Raw genomic sequence first — 17382 nt, 5'->3', positions numbered from 1 at the left:
GGCGATAGCGGGGCGGAGCTCCGGGCTCCGCGCTCCGCACTGCCTCGCTCCGCGCTTAGGGGCTCCGGGGGCCGCGGAGGCAGCGCGGGGCCGCGGGAGCTGCCGGCCGGTCTCTGGGATAACCGCCGGCCCCGTGCGCTGTCTGCTCCGCGTGCGGCATGTGGAGCTGGGGGGTTGTTTGGCATTTGCGATCCGAGCGAGATCACGCTTCCTTTTTTTAAAATCCCTTGCTTTGGGTACAGTATATCTCTCTGTCTCTTCTTCTTTGGTAGCGGGGGGGGGGCCGGGGGGACCCGCTGTGACGCCGGAGGGAATGGTTACTTGTGCAGAAGTCTTTTTCACGCGGAAGCACGCCGCTCCCTAACTCCTGGCTAAGCAGCCTCCAGTTCACCAACTTTGCTGCCATAAAGCCCGTGCAACTCCTTGACAGGATGGCAGACAAAAGAACAGCTGGTGCAAAGCAGTAGGGGATTGCTGGCAAGGAGGAGGAAAGGAAACCGCAAAGCTTTTACCCGCGCCCCGGACACCTGACGCTTGTCAGAGCAGCAGCTGCGACGGGACGAGCCGGAGCCACCATGCGCAGGTCCAGCACCGATGAGTCCACCTACCACCGGAGCCCATCCCTGGACAGCAAGGATTACAGTTTCCCAAATGGCGCTTTCCGTCGTTACAGCAGCATGTATGGCGGCCAGTTTGGGGCGGCCAGCAACTCTTTTTTTGGATTCCACACCAACCCGGGCCCTAAGGCCACCAAGGCTAAGTACACGTCCCCCAAGGGAAACAAGTACGTTGTCTTTTACCTGGATCTCTCATTTATTTTTCTCCTAGAACTGAAGAGGTGCAGCATGGCTCACAACTGCCTGCAGTGTATCAAGTACCTAATGTTTGTCTTCAACCTTCTCTTCTGGGTGAGTACATATTTAAAACTGCGAGACGGTTGTATTTCTGTCTACTTACGAAGATAGAAAGTAAACTTGTTGTTGCTTTTATGCTCAAAAGTTTGAACTTGAAAGTTGAGCAAGATGGTGGCTAGGGTAGCCTTTCTTTGGCTTCCTTAATTGGTGTGGGCAACCTACTGAGGGCATTTTCTTCACCGTTTCATTTCATGCTCTTCAGCATTTTTGCACCAAGCTTTTGTTCTTGGATGTACTTGCCCCAAAAGTACATGCCCCATGCATGGTCTCAGAGAAGTCACTGAGGCCATTCATGAGTGTAGAGTTGAGCGCTTGGTGACGTCCACCACTATAGTAGGGATGGCACACTTGGTTCATCTCAGTGCTATTGCCTATATCTGAAATCTCCAGGCGTCTGCTCTCTGTCCTATCCAACAATGGGTCCTAGCGTTGCCACGTGGCTCTGAGAAGTGGAGAAAAACCTCACTTCTTCTGGGGCTGCAGCTCTGTGACAGGAGCTCATCAACTCAGCGTGAGGTGCGCGTGTGTCAGCAGGGCACCGCGATGGAACATACAAGCGTGCAGCGTTACATCACTGTTGTGATAAATGAGGTGGCTGTCAGTAGCAGGGTGGTCGGGCACTTCACTGCCACAAACGGGAGGACGGGCTGCAGATGGAGACTGCAGGAGCTTGGTGAGGGGTGCAGCTATAAATGCTGTTTGCCATGTAAGAATAGGGTGTAGAGTCATTGTTCAGAGAGGGGAGAGAGTTCTAGCACAGAAAACTGCCCATCCAGATTTGGGAGCCTGCTGCGAGGTCCCTGGGAGGTGCCTTCGAACATCTCACCCCTCCACAGAGGTTCATTAACATGCTAAGGGAAATGAGGGTGTTGCAAAGTGACAGCCCTCTGTCCTGGTACTTCGGGAGGACGGGGGGTGTTTGCAGATGGATGTCACCACGTTGTGGCTGTTGATGCTCTGTGCTCAGAAATTATCAGAGGGTTGTGGAGGGCTGTGTGAGATTGAAGAAGCTGTTCTCTAGCGTGCGCTGCTGTATAGCTACTTAAAAGCAGGCATGCTGCAGTGCTGGTGCATCAGGAAACACAAAGCGTGGGCAACTTCTGCTGGCCCAAGTCATGCCTAGGAGCTCAGCGTGATAAAGTAACACAAGTCTGCTGAATTGGCACAGTAGTAACTACCCAGAGTTGTGCAGTACGAGGAGGTTGCTCTCTTTAATCCTCTGTATGCTGGTAAGGAGGCATGTTGATGAGGCTGTTGTCTGTCTTTCTGGTTGCTTCCAGTTTCTAAAAATCATCCAATACTTATTCTACCTTACTCCAGAGCCTTTTGAAAAAGGCCAAAAAACCCACCTAGTCCACCTAGTTTTCATGCTGTTTTGAGCCTTGTCCCCAGTCAGGATTATAACTGTCAGCTAGCTGAAGTGTGTGTTGGAGAAATGCACTCGGCTGGCGGTGTGAATAGCTCTTTCCAGGACAGTGCGTGGCACAGCCACAAAGGATGTTCACTGCATTCTGATTTCTTTTACAATATTCATCTTCCACTGAAGCATATGTGTGTGATGTGAAAAGGTGCTGCTGTGAGTAATGTGTGCGTATTTACAGAAGGAAGATCACACATGGTAGTGTATCTCTGGCATGCTGTTCAGTAGGGGAGCCTTAATCTTTTAAGAGAGAAAGAAAGATTTTTCCTTCCCCTGAAACTATCAAAGCTATTCTCAAATGCCTGAAGGGAGAGAAAAGACAGAAGTCCCAAAAAGAGAGGATGACCACGTGTGAACTGGCTTCTCCCTGTACCAAAGTGTACAAGCAGGGAAAAGAGTGGGTGGTGTCAAATACTGCAGCACCATCAGTGGTTTGCTTCCCTCTCACATGCTACCTGCACAGCAGGAGTGATTGATGATGATCACGTCCAAATGAGGTTTGCACAGCGTGTGGTTATAATAGATGCAGCTTTTTACCTTCTCACACTGGAGAAAGCAACTGAGAAGAGATTATTTTTAAAAGTATTAGTTTAAGCTGACTTGTCTTTTGTAAAAGAAGAGAAGAAGTCTATTTTTAATGATCAAAAGTCTTGGAATGATTACAGGTTGATGAAGCTGTTGTTGTTTTTCAAGTTGATGTCAGTTATCTGTCAGCTTTTACTTTCTATGCAATTAAGGGAGAAGCAGCTCTGCCAGAACACTGGATTGCTCTTTGCTTACACGCTTACCAAAGAAGTTTTGCTGTTTTATCCTGCTTCCCCCTTTACCCTTCTCTAGGTAGCTGGGTAGTAACAATCAATGGAAAGTAAGAGGATAAATTACTTCTTTCATGCTCCAAATAAAAGCTTTGGTTATTTCCATGTATAAAGCACAGCCATTGCATTAAATGAATTAAATGCCTTTTACAGATTGCTCCTGATTTTTATTCTGTTCTGGCAAAATGCTTTGATTTTCTTCACAAAGCATACTTCTGTTTTCTTTCTCCTGTTCCCATTCATTAACTCCAGTCCATTTTGTGCATCTTCATAGCCTATTTCACTCAGAGGGTGGTGACATACTGGAACAGGTTGCCCAAGGAGGTTGTGGATGCCCCATCCTGGAGGCATTCAAGGCCAGGCTGGATGTGGCTCTGGGCAGCCTGGTCTGGTGGTTGGCGACCCTGCACATAGCAGGGGGGTTGGAACTAAATGATCATTGTGGTCCTTTTCAACCCAGGCCATTCTATGATTTCCAGCACTACCAACTATCTTTCCTGCAGTGGGGCAGAAGAATAGACCTCAGTCCTGTGCAACTCCAGCAGGACTGACTCTGTGTTTCTGAGATGATCCTACATTATAAATCTTGTGATTCTACATGAAACAAAATCCCAGAGCCCTTGATTTTTAAATGTTCCTAGCGAGCTTTATTGGATTAGGTGCTGTGCTCACGTTGTAAAACTTTTACAGGCTGTCATATAACTGTGAAAATAGAGCAAATTTCTCCTCCCCTTTCTGGCTGTTGAAGGCAACACAGAGCTCTTTCATGAATGTCAGAGGCTGAGGTGCCTTCTCAGTGTTAGTGCTGAATGTGTCCAAGAATAGCTCTCTTCTCTGCAAAGAATCCTGCAGAAATTATGGGCAGCGCATTTGTGGCTGCTGTGGGCTATGAAGGCACTGGGACGTGGACAAGACGTTATTAGCCAGCAGCACTGCCACTATGATGAGAATTGCCATTCAGAGGCTGTTTCCTGGAGTCCTGCCAGAGGCAGAGCTGCCATCCTTGTATCACTGTTCTGCTTTGCAAGCTCTGAGGATGACTCTTGTCACCTGATACAGTAGAGTTGCTCGATTCATTCATTGCTATAAACTTCCATTTTCTTTTGTTGAATTGCTAAAACCACTGGAACTAAAGGCAGCATCAGGTGATCTCAAAGCAGAATGCCTTTATTTCGTAAAGAAATATTCGTATTTCACTATGAAGAACATCTTTTTTCCTCACGTTCTGTCCTCCAAACATCCAGAGATTCTTTATGACAGTCAGTAAAGTGAATTGTACTTTTATTTTGCTTATAATCCAGAGTTCTGCTTGCCTTTTCTTTTTAGAAAAGAATATTTTTGGTAGAAAGAGTTAAGTTATATCCTAAGGGCTGTGAGAGTGCTACAGAAAGAAAGATGTCATCTCCTTAATCCCTGTTGGCTTATGCCAGCATTCCTACTTTCTTTGACTTGTAACTCCCAAACTGCCAAGACTCAGAAAGGCAGTGCTACACTGATTGATGTTTCCAGTGGTGTTTGCTCTCCTTAGAAATCCTGTGCTAGAGAAGACCAGCTAAATTGGTAGCAATTTGTCCATCAAAGAATTGAATGCCTATATCTGACTCTTCAGATAATATTCTAGGCTAATAGAGAAATTCAGTAAAGCACAAGATTTTTCAAAGCTCTGTTGTAAAAAGATTGGCATATACAGAGGAGACAGCAATAAAATGACAAGAGGCAAAGAAGTTTGAAATGTATCATTCCTCATTTCTATGTCTCATGTCTCCTTTCCATTGTTAAAATGTAGTAGAGTTGTAGGCACTACAGGGGACTCCAAGTCTTCAAAATGGTGAGCGAAGAGATCCTCCTGTTCCAGCAGGTAACGTCTTCAGGAGGCAAGGAAACACACTCCTGTGGCTTGAAGACCTCTAGGTTCTGCAGACCACTGAGCACAGAGCAGCAGAAGCTTATTGTTTTGAAGTGCTCATTGTTTGCTGCTTTGTTTTACCATTCAATCCCCAGAAAATTCTCAACTGATCCAGTCATGAGATACTGCAGATCCAGTGTGGTTGGAAACAGAGCGAATGAAGTGATAGAAGGCACGTGGGAATGGTATGGACTAGTATTTGTGTAGGAAACAAATCCCAAGAACCTATTTAATCTGGCTCCAGTGATGAGTTGCAGGGCTCTTGCTCTGGCTTTGCAGCTGTTTGATGGTTTGTGAATCATGGTTTAGAAGGTTGTGTACTAATGTGTGCTGCTGGCCTGGTGCACTAGCACTGTTGCCAGCAGCCTAGCTTTATTACTTGGATGCCACGGGAAAGAAGAAGGAGAAATGAAAGTGAGAAGTCCCTCATTAATGGCATTGTTTTCCATCCTTGTACTTCAAGTGTTCATGGGTATCTCATCTAAGAACTGTGTGTATGCTGATGATATCTGGAGGGCTGCACGCAGCAGAACAGCATGCAGGGCAGCATGTACTCCCAGCAGCAGGAGGAGGGAACTTGGTCTGAAGATACCCCATGGAGCACTGGTTGGTCCTTGAGCACCCCTGGCCAGGTGTGGCTGGTGGTTTGAGGCAGAGGGGCGTTTTGGCATTTGTGTATCTTGTGATAGTCTGTGACAAATAAAAATGTAATTGAACAGCAGCACAGGCTTTACTCCTATGCATTGAATATGTGGGAGGTTTACCCCAGAATGCCATTTTCTCTACCTACCTCCCAGCAGCTGATTCTCCTTTGTTATTTACCTCCTCCAGGAACTGCTCAGTCTCTGACTGACATCTTATCTCTGCCTCTGACTTTGTGAAGGCTCTCCAAGGATGTATTTTAAGGAGCATTGCTTTTAAAGATAGGAAACTCATTTGATATGGGAATTACAGACGTCAAGAAATGGCAGTGCCGTGAGAAGCAGAACTGTTGAGAACTGATACAAGTGAGAGAGAGATGATTGTATTACCTGGTGTCTGATTTATATGAACAGCAATTAGAGCTTTTTCCATAGCAGTGCTATTCATACTGTCTCTTTTCTGGGTAGATTCTGATGTCTAATAGGGGTTGGGGATCATGCTGGAGCTTTATCTCCCAGTGAAGGCATTGCTGAGACATTCGCTGCCGAAATGCATATCTTTTCATAAACTTTGGGAAGTCAGTGACTTTGAAAGGCTGTGTATCTGTCAAATCAGGCTGGCAATGACAAATGGACTTGCTAGTTATTTGTGAGATGCACAGCCAAGAGTTCAATTTCATAATCTTCTTTCCCCTAGGGAAACCAGGTTAGGAAGGCTCTTAACAGAGTAGAGAAAAAAAAAAAAAAAGCCTTAAAGTTGGCTGTATATTAGATACCACCTTCAAACTGCCCACTATGGGCCAGCTTCTGCTTCCAGCTTCTGCTTCTGTTGCTCATGAGTAAGGGTAGCTTCAGCTTTGCTGACATACTGATGTGTTTTTTGGCCACAAGTATTGGTACGGACTAAGCACCTAGCTCTGTAAGATTTGCAGTCCAGTCTATCCACTGTATCTAATTCAGCCTTAGTACAAAGCCATGGAAACCCAGCAGTGGATAAAGCCCCAGGATATGACACGTTATAGTTGTGCAGAAACTGGCCTTTTAAAGCAATGAGTGAAAGGGCTGCGAATGTTATTCCCTCCTCTGGACAGTGACTAATGTTAAATCTGTTCCAGCCAATACTCTGAGCTATACAGAGCAAAGCAAAAGGCAGATGAGATCATTACCATCGTTCTCAGTTTCCAGACACTGCTGTTTCAAACACAGTTAATCATGATTTAATGAATTAATTAATGTATTAACTATGTATTAATACTGCTATGCAATTTATATACTTAGAATCCAACTTTTGCTTAAGATAGCTAATCCACGAAAGTCATTGTATGAATAATATAAAATATGTTTAAGATATGTACAGACACTTCTCTGGACTGTTAATAGTATGAAGAGAGCACCGCTAGGTCAGAATGAAATGAGGAGTTGGATGGAATGAAATCTGCATACTCATGAAGATTGGAGTCAGTAAATTGTGTTTCTTAGTACTGTCCTGTAATTGTTTCTCCAGGAAATGTTTAACCGTCACAGGATGCAACAGAAGCAAATGAAATTGAAATTGCAGTCTGTAATTAGACTGTCATACTCTAACGCATCTTAAATCTGTCTTCAATAGAAAAACTAACACCCTCCAGAAAACCCTCCCAACCTGCTTCAAGTGTGAATGCATGCAGAGGCTTATAATTTAGCACGATATAACTGAGACTTGCTCTAGGGATGCCATATATTTTAAACGGTAATTTAAGCAAGGCAGAAGGTTGATATTAGGACAGAGGACAGAATGACCTGGTCTTGTAAGTTTTCATACAGAGCCTTTCAAGAAGTTCAGGATTTTTTTTCTGCTTGCTTTTCCAGGCTGCTGCTATAGCCCTCTTTGTTCTTTCCTTAGCCGTGGTACCTTTGTTTCTTCTCAGTTGCTCTCAGAATAGTGCAGCAGCAGCCACTATTGTGTCACCTTATTCTTGGAGTCCCTGTGAGCTGTACACATCAGGGTGGCTTGAGTCCAGACCGGCAAAATCCTGGTGACTAAAGCTCCCCATTTCCCTCCAGCTGTATTTTGTACATTTCTTTTCGAACTTTAAGCGCTGATTCTGGTAAATGCTACATGAGGACCCTGAGAAAACAAAGCAGTGATTCACTAATGCTGATTGTGTTTATTGCACACGTTTAGTGTGCATGCTGCTCATTTCATGTTCTTCCTCTTCCAGCACCTTGTGCTTTTATAGGATTTAGTTTGGAAAGAAGCAATGCTCTGCTGTGGGGTCAGGAAAACCAAGCTGCCACCTCTCTTACATGCAGACGGCAGTTTTTTGCTTTTTTTTTTTCTTTTTTTGTATGAAGTTTACTTTCTTTTCCCTCCATGGCTTTTCTTTGCTGCAGTTGCCAACTTCAGTGATCAAACAGCTGGCGCGAGGTGCAATACTCAGAATTAAAGAACTTAAGTCTCTTATTTAAAACAGGCTTAGCACTTAGGGGCAAAAATCTCATTGCCTTAATGAATGGCTGCATGGCAGGCCTACAGTGGGATTACAAAGCCGTCGCGTGAACTGCAGTTCCACCTGCAAAGCTGTGCTTGTGCCAAGAAAGCTCGTTGTGTTCAGAGGACTTCTGTAGGCTGCAATGGCAAAACATGCTTCTGCTAGTATTATTTCCTCCCCTGCTGGAGGTGTAACCTGCTGGCAATTTCCTCCTACCCTCCAAGGCTTAAGAAAAGCAACTCCACACCGAGGTCAGACAGCACCAGATCCAAAGAGGCAGAATGGAGTCAGGCAAAGCAAAGGAGAATGGTTTGTTTCCTCGCTTTCCCTTTAAAGGATGATAACTCCTCCTTCACTAGGGAGGAGGAAAAGGTAGAGATTCCTTGTCAGGCTCCTGAACTGCTGGAGAACATGAGGTGGATGTTTAATCATTCCGGAAAGTAAAATTATATTGGAAAGATTTCCAGGCAGAGTGCTACCCAAAAACAACTTGCTTTTTTGGCTGATGTCAGCTGCAGTGCCAAACATCCTACTTGGATTGCTTCACTAAATTAAAAAAAAATGAACACAATTCACTCTGGTATATGAACACAGATATTTTTTTTCTTAGCATGTAAAATATCACTAGTAAAAAGGGATTTTATTACCTTAATTTATTTGTTTAGTGTAGTTGTTTCCATTCCCTATGTTTTTAAGATGAGTAGGCATCACTTCTCTTATCTGTAGGTCTAAACGTGGGCCAGAGGATTGCATTCAGGAATTTCTGCAATGGATGGCATGGGCTTTTCCTGGTAAGCAACTCAATTGCACAGTGCCCAACAAGACCTGCAGGAGAGCTCTTTTTTTTAACTGCTGGTTGTTTTGGCTTTGCTGTCTACGTGATATTTCACCACTGGCCATTGTGAAGGCATGTACTGAGTGAGATGGATTTATAGCTTTTGTATAAAACAGAGCTGCAAATTATCATGGAACCATTTCAGCATCCAAAAGAAACGTTTGTTGTCTTCAAAAATCATTGAAAAAAATCATTGCTGGAACTATGCTTTGGGATGTGCTGATTTATGGCCATTTTCATACACTGCCTTTTTCTGAGGTCCCTGGCTGACTGAAAACTGAACTTAAGTCACATTCCATGCACCACATTGCACCTGTCAGGTTTGTTAAAGTATGGACTGCCTTCGTGTTGGCCAATAGGAAATTTGTACTCTTGTTTTGCAAGCAGCATTTATCTTGGGTTGCAGCACAAATTGTTTACTTATGTGTCTGGATAAATCTTTTCTCTAATCCATTTGTGGCAGCACAGAGGGGAGCAGAGATGACATGTTTGATACCATTTTCTTCAATGGAACAATTGGAACTCTGGACTTGAATTGAGTTCCACTGCCACTTGCAATCTGTTACGAGCTCCCATCCTTGAAGGCCAGAGTTTTTAACACATCCACCATCTGCTCGGTCCTTGTTGTATTCATGCAGCATGCTTGCCTGTTTTAGAATGACTTTGCAAACTAAAATATAAAACCCAGAAATTGTCTGCATACAAGTGATGCCACTCCCAAAGGATGTGCCGAGGCATCTCTGGGCATGAAAAATCAGTTGTCGTTTTAGTGTTTATTTATCCATGACCCCCATCCACAAGACTTTTTCACTCTTATACTGCACTGAGTGCTTTTCTGACGCAAACATCAGGCTGTAAGAGCCTGGTGCAAACAAGGGGTCAACCTCAAGAGTTCGTTGGCTGGTCTTTCAGTGCAAAGAAAAGCAGGAACAGTTTGTGTGAGTGTGAGTCCATTCATTGTGGCTGCATGTATTAGAATCAGTATGAGCTCATTTTAGGTTCGTTGTTGTTCCACATCTTGTTGTTGTTTCACGTCAGTGATGGGATGTAGTTTGTACCGTGGAGAACATGCTGATTATGTCTCGCAGTCTTTGGTGTCCTTGTCATCCTCTGCTCGTGACAGAAGTGATAAGGGAAGCACATTTACATCTTGGTTGGTGTGCTGCAGCACAGAGTGCTCAGCAGTATTCTAGTAAGGCTGCTGCCTTCCTGATGCTCCTTCCTTCTGAAAGCCAAAGCTGGAGGTATATATTACTGCTCTGGTTCTGGTAGCTGAAGTAGCTGCTTTCCTCTAGGAGTCCACTTGCTCTACCAAAGCTTGCTGTGACCTGTTATTTAGAGTTTGGAGCCTGGAAATGCTTAATGCTTTGTCACTGTAGCTGAAATCTCACTCTCCAGCATAACGCATATCCAATTCAATTCCCTGCTTAGTATTTTTAGCACAAGCTGCTTACAGTTGCATGTCACCTTCCTGGTAATAACAGGGTGGATTTCCCTGTGCATGTGTTAGGAGTGCTGCTCTCTTTTGCAACTTCATTCCTTTGAGTAATTTGAGAATTCTTGTGTGAAGTTATGAAACCAGCAAAAGACCCTTCATTTTAAATCTCAGTGCCACCGGTTGGAAGAGTGCATGTGTATAGATATGTTGTCCTTTGTATTGGGCATTTGTACCCAATCTTTTAGGGGCTCCGAATCAGGACTCACTCACTTGGAAATCTGAAATTCTCTGGCACGTTTTCCTTGAAATTGCATGTACTTAGTCCTGTTGCTCTGCTTCTACAGTTGTGCTTTATCTTCTCATGAGGATTTTACAGCTTCCGTAATCATCCTGCTGGTGAGATCTCAGCCAGCCTCTGATGCTCCAGAGTCCCATCTGATCCCACACATACCTGCTTCTGCTTTCCTTAGTGAGTTAATCCTTATTGCAGCGTCTCGTTTCATCCTAACTGGCAATACTTTGTTAATTTTGTCACTCCAGCCATGTGCTGAGGATTTTTGTATCCCAGCTGTAAAAGCAGAAGTACTCTGTGGCCACACGATGGCTGTGGGCTGGGGACTTGCAATCTTGGCACACACTGCTGGCTGCTGGTATAATAGGAGCTGTTAGGTTGCTCAGCAAGTTAGAGGCATCAACCCCCATTACGCTCTGTAAAACAGCCATTTTTTCTCATCACAGATATCATTAACTAGTATGTATCGCTTCAGTCACTCGATGGAGGTGTCAAATCTTCAACTGCATTACCGAACAGGTCAGCTTTCTGTAAACAGCAGCCCGATTTAACCCTTTTTTTCTGACTGCACAGCAGGTTGCTCACATACCCAGCACTGCAGGCAAGAGTAGTTTGATTTCGGTTTTGTCTGCAGTTACACCCTGTCTTGCTCTGTGCCCAAATGAAGCTTCCATTCTGTTGCCAAATGCTTTGTCCGTTACTTCTACACACTGCTCATAAAGTGGGGAAGCTGCAGAGGCACAGCTGGTCTCCAAATAACTGTGGCATGTTAATTAGATGCAAACCTTTAAACCTCGGCTCTCCATGGGCTCTGCTGCAGAGCTTTTGTGGCTGCTGCTATGGGAGGCAGGGCAGGCGATGGCAGAGGGCTTGGGTGGTATTAAAGCTTTTCCCTGTGTGCTGCCTTGGGTTGTCTGGCCTGCAGGTCCCAAGCCACATGCCCAGGGGCCATAGTTTCTCTTGCAGAGGCTGCTCTGGGGCAGCAGGGATGTGGCTTGTTCTGCTCTCTTCATCAGTGTGGCAAGTGGGAAAGAGCCCGTGAGGTTTGTGGGAAATGATTAAAGCTGTCAGGGGACGGAGGAAGGGCAGGTGATACAAAGTTGGGTGAAAACAGATTTGAAGCATTCGTCAGTTTGACTCCTTGACCAGCGGCATTTCAGTAAAGATGGCTATGAGTTCTGGTTCCAGTCTGCTCCTCTGTTGTGCCCTGCATCAGCCTCTTCTTTGCCTGGTTTTCCCCACAAACATCCTGCCGAGAGGTACTTGGCCATCACATGTTTTGTTGACAGCTGTGCCATTAAAAAGAAAAAGTAAGGCACAAATCTGCACATGTCCTCATGTCAGCCATTTGGTGGTATTGGCAGATAAAGCATTCTCAGAGCTCTTCAATATGATGGATTGCTGGGAGCCCCACTCATCCTAGCACTGGTGTTTGCATCAAGAGAGGTATGTGCAGGTACTCTGGAATGAGGCATTTTTCAGCATACAAAGATCCAGGGTCCATAGGGTAAAGCTGGGCTGTATAAAAGGCACAACAAGAAGCTTCTGCAAAGTTATCAAAAGTTTGGATGCATGCTGTGGGATGTTCAGAGCCTTCTGAAAGGTTTTCAGAAACTTTTTTGTGACAACTAAATTCTGTTGCTCCTGACTTCGTCCTGAGCAGGAAATTAGACGTATTTGTGTTTTGTTGTTTTTTTTTTTAATGAATATTTTTTCCTATATAGGAAGCAATTTTTGTTGCTGTTCCAGGAAAGGGAAGCTGTTCAACCCAGGTGTACTTCTGTGCAGCGTGCAGAATCATTTGTTGCATCCAAACAGTTTCAACGCTTCATTCGTGTTTGTACAAGTGAGATAACTGAGTTTTTGTGAGTGGGTGTTCAATTTTGGCTAACAAGAGCCTACTTCCCTTAAAATTTGCAATAACGAGTGATAGCTGTGGGACTTCCAGATGCATCAAGTTGGAAGCTATGTTATAATGATTGCACCAGAACAGTAGGTGTATATGGGCTTATTTTGTTCCATGGGGAAAGATATGCATCAAATTACATGAATATTAAGGAATATTAAGAGAAAATCAATTCAATTTCCTCAAAATAAATTGTGTAAGATAAGAGATGGGAGTTCTATCACACTGTTGCTGAGACACTGTGTGTATAAAAACAGATATACAAGGAAAAAATTACTTTGCTGCAGTCATAGAATGTCTCAGTAGATTTTTTTTTTTGTAGCAGGTTACCTGTTGGGGAAGGAATCCTCAGACTGGGCTGTTTACTGATTGTGGATTTATATTTCAAACTCTTTGATAAAAATAAATGATTCTCTCCAACATTCATTACTGGAGATAAAAGAAAATAAAATTGAAACCAACAATTTCTCTGTATCATTCAATTGAAAACAGTACCCCAGACAGAGAAATAAATATTTTTGTGCTCAGAAAACCACTTGAGCACTAAAGCAATATCATCAAAGGAAGAACTTTTTTTTTTCCCTATAGATTTGCTTTAAAATGAACACGGAGAGCTCAGCCGAGGGCTCTGTGCTGGTGCTGCAGGACCTGATGCTCTGCTCCCTTGCTGGTGAAGCATTTTGTCTGTCAGATGGCTTAACTGCCTCTGAGCAGGTGTGAAGCTGTAAAATGCGGCAAATACACACATTGCTTTAAAAGGAAGCTTGAGTAGAAATGTAATATTTTTAAGGAATGGCTTTACTTGTAGAATTCTCTTAGTTTACCTTTCTTCTGAAAATTAGAAACCAGGACTTAAATAAAATGTTATAGGTAAGATACGTAATTATTCAGCAAAGTGGTGGTTTTAACCTTTTGGAAAACAACATCTCTTTACCAACTGAATTACTTAATAGCAGCCATTCCAGGCTGTTAGGTGCTTAACAGGTGTGCCAGAAGTGCAAAAACACTGTCAAATTCTTTAGGTCTCTGTCAATTGCTTTAGGTCTCTTCCACTTAAAGAGTATAGTTAGATACCTAATGTAGGGGGAAGGAAAAAGAGAAGGGATTAAGGGCCTATTTGAAGAGCCTGGGTGTTTTAGTGCAATATGGACCTTCGTATGTGTTGGCTGTATGTTATTATATAGTATATCACAGAATCAGAGGGTTGGAAGGGACCTCAAGGATCATGAATCTCCAACCCCCCTGCCACAGGGAGGGCCACCAACCTCCACATTTAATACTAAACCAGGCTGCACAGGGCCCCATCCAATCTGGCCTTGAAATTGGCCATATGGTTGGGAATGACTCAGTCACCTGTACTGGATGGTGTTGGGATAGTGGTAATTTTGAATTCGATGGTGTTCAAAGAAACCCTGCAGGTCCTTAATTGTCTACTTCCCAATGAATTTCCATTACAGCTGAACATCTTTAAGTTCTTTTGAAGTTTTATTCCAAGTCTGTTTCTTCTTCTACATTCTTCAGTTAAAACTTCAAATGTAGATCAGATGTATATCTGCAGAGGATAGAAGGAGCTTTGCCTTGAAAAAGGCATTTGTGAGGTGGATCCAGAAAAGTGAGTGCACACCTCTCAGACTGATGTGATTCTCTTAGTAAATGTCAGGACTGAGCCATGTCATGTGTGGTGTCATATAATCCAAGATTTATGTGCCAGGCAGATGGCTGAAGTACTTTTCAGTAGTCTGAGGTGCTCTTCAGCTAGGTGTCTGATCAAATTCCTTTTTCTAAGTGAGCTAATTTTTTACAATAGCAAAGTGAAACAGTGTGCTTTCATAACACAGTAGTAACCTCTTGATAGCATTCGTTGTTGGGCTTCCACCTCTGTGACTACTGCTGCACCTCTTAATGGGAGTTTATTGGAAAGACTGTGCAATAGGCTCGGCTTGCAAACCAGCTGCAGTACATTTTTGCTTCTTTACCTTGAATAATTTGGTTTTTTTTCTTATTTATAATCTGGAAAGAAAAAAAAAATCTACTATTGTGCAAAATGAGCTGAAGAGGAGAAATACCTTCACTGTGTCTGTGTGCATTGCTGGGCCTGCAGACATCCATGTATCCCCCCAACAAACCCCTGCTTTGGGGTTTGGCCTTTCTTTTGCTCTTCCTGTCTCTGTTGTCGACTTGCTGAGTCTCTGAAGTCACCCGTGCAGTTACAGGCAGGTAGGTTCATTCTTCAGATGAACGTTGCAGGTCTGGAGGTAGTGCTGTCAGGGATTTTTCTCTTTTCTTATTTTTTTATACTTTCCCTGTGTCTTCAGAAGTCACACCTAGGGCCATTGAACCTGTGGGCCTTTGTATCCCCAGCTGGGTTTTATCACCAAGGAAATGCTGCTAATGAATTGCCTCTTAGGTCTGCCACTGCCCACTTGTTTGTCTGTGTAATTGGTAGGCGTACTCTTTTGGGAAGCCCTATTGAGACTTGCTGTCTGCTTCTTTTGAAAATGATATTAATTAAGCAGGAAGTTGTATTATTGGCTTGAACTTTATGGCTGCCCTTGACACTCCAGAGAGCTTGTGCAGTGATCTAGATATTGTTTATACATCTTTTTTTTTTTTTTTTTTTTTAAATTACCTTTGATGCTAAGTTTTAAACAGTTCCCTCTGATCTACTATCTATAAACCTGACAGAAGGATCATACAACTGGGAGAGTTTAATTTTGGTATGAGGCCGTGCTGAATATGCTATTTAAAATGTTTAGTCATGAGTTATTCAACCACATTCATAAAACGGAAAGCAGCTTTACAGAAACAATGAATGTCGAAATGGAACACTTATTTGAAAAACTGGCCCTGCTGCTCCCACTTGGAATTGAGAGTTTCAGAGGAGGAGTGTGCGACGCAGGGACAGGGACAGTGCTGTTGTGCTTAGTACTAGTCTTTAACAAATACTTGATTCTGATCTTTTTGGCAGCATTTATCATCGAATAGTATGAATTCTAGAATAGAATCATAGAATGGCCTTGGTTGAAAAGGACCACAATGATCATCTAGTTTCAACCCCCCTGCTACGTGCTGGGTCACCAACCACCAGACCAGGCTGCCCAGAGCCACATCCAGCCTGGCCTTGAATGCCTCCAGGGATGGGGCATCCATTTAGCATCATCAGACTGCAAGATGCTCAGGTTTTCTGCAAGCTGAAGAAGTTGGTGATGTGCCTGGGGCTGCTCCTGTGAGAATTTGTATAAATATTAGAAACTTAGGGTCACTTGGTTGTGAAAGCCATCCGTCTTGTCTTCAAGGGTTAAACAGACATGCCAGTTCCACTGTAGCACTCCTCCTGCTCCTTTTAGCAATGTCTGGTCTGGGTTGTAAACTAAACTCTGCTCTATTAATTGCATGGATTATGCAACTGTTGATCACTGAGAAATTGTCACCAGCTGGGGTTGCTATGGTTGGGTCCCCTTTCCAGCGCTCTTTGCTAGAAGTTTTGAACAGCGTGGAGATCTCATGTGTACGTGGGTGTGTATTGAGGGTGAGGGAAGGGCAAGTATGCTGGGGACCTGTGTGAGAATCTGTGCAGATCCTTCATGAATGGAAAGGGTTGTTTTCATCTGTATGCCTTACATAGCACCCTTCTTATTTTTCATTTCCAAACATTTCATAATCAGTACTTATCACAGCTCTTGGCTACACAGTGATTTTCCTCACAGCAGATCTCTGAGCAGAACAAGTGCTGCTGCTGCAGTCTGCTCGGATGCCTGCTTGCTCCTCTGAATCACCTTGCTTCCTTCTTTTCCCAGCATTTTCCTGGTTGATTCAACTTCTTATCTTCTTCAGGAAAAAGGTCGTAGAAAAGGTTTGCTACTGCCTTTGCAGAAGCGATCGCCCATCTGAATTTTGTTCTTTTTTTCATCCACAGAAGTGGTTTTATTTTTATGATTTTCATTGTGTGATTGTTCAGAATGCATGATAATTGTATCTTCAGCCTTCTTCCTTTCATTTATTTGGCATTTATTTGTCATTGCAGAAGCGTTGCTGTACTTGATCAGACAAGCAGCTTGGCAAAGCCTGTGCCAGACGTTTCAGGAGAAAGTGCAGAGAACCTGAAATGGGCAATCATCCCAGATATGGTTGTCTTATCTGAGGATGCTCAAACTATATACAGAAATGGTGTGTTGGTTGCACTGAAACCAATGTGAGAAACTCTGCAGACTCAAATAAAATCAGGCATTCATTAGTGGTTTTCCTTTTTTTTTTTTTTCATGCGTGGTTCTGGACATTGAAATAATTTTCTAACTTTTCTAAAGACAGACAGTCTTATGCTTGAAGACTGTATAACTCTATAGTTTAGAAGATACAGTTCCCTTTGTTCAGTCAATAATGTTATCTTGTTAGGTTACAGGGATCTTTCAGTTAGAGCAACCTTCCCAGCGGTTATGACCTATTCTGTCCTTCCCGAATAGCATCGCATTGATTTTTGTCACTCTGCCATGCTCAGGAAGTGCCTCTTTGTCAAAGCCCTCTTATACTACCAGGTATTCAGACTCATCTGTTTTAGCACTTGAATTTCTTGTATTGATATACAGGACCTTATTGCTTCTATTTCTGAACTTACGCCTTTTTGGCATTTCTTTTTCCCCCATAGCTTTTTTTTTTTTTCCTCACTTCAAGACCTCCAACATCCTGAAAGCATCAAAAATGTGTCTTTTTGCTCTAATTTTCTTGTACTTCAGCTGTGGGTAATCCT

At 43.5% G+C, this 17382-nt stretch overlaps 1 protein-coding gene across 1 annotated transcript in view; it reads left to right on the top strand.

Moving 5' to 3' along the window:
* Positions 1-575: 575 nt before the first annotated feature.
* The window catches only part of TSPAN4 (tetraspanin 4), a gene marked incomplete at both ends in the record, with an annotated part of 177510 nt that continues 160703 nt past the window's right edge, over positions 576-17382 (top strand). The window contains one exon of the mRNA XM_079537627.1: positions 576-908. Within this exon, the coding sequence (XP_079393753.1) occupies positions 576-908 (333 nt within the window). The remainder of the gene's footprint in view (positions 909-17382) is intronic.

Source organism: Tetrao urogallus (assembly GCF_951394365.1).
Source record: "Tetrao urogallus genome assembly, chromosome: 6".
Classification (NCBI taxonomy): Eukaryota; Metazoa; Chordata; class Aves; order Galliformes; family Phasianidae; genus Tetrao; species Tetrao urogallus.
Note: the sequence above shows the minus strand (reverse complement) of the source record. Positions and strands in the feature narration are given on the sequence as shown.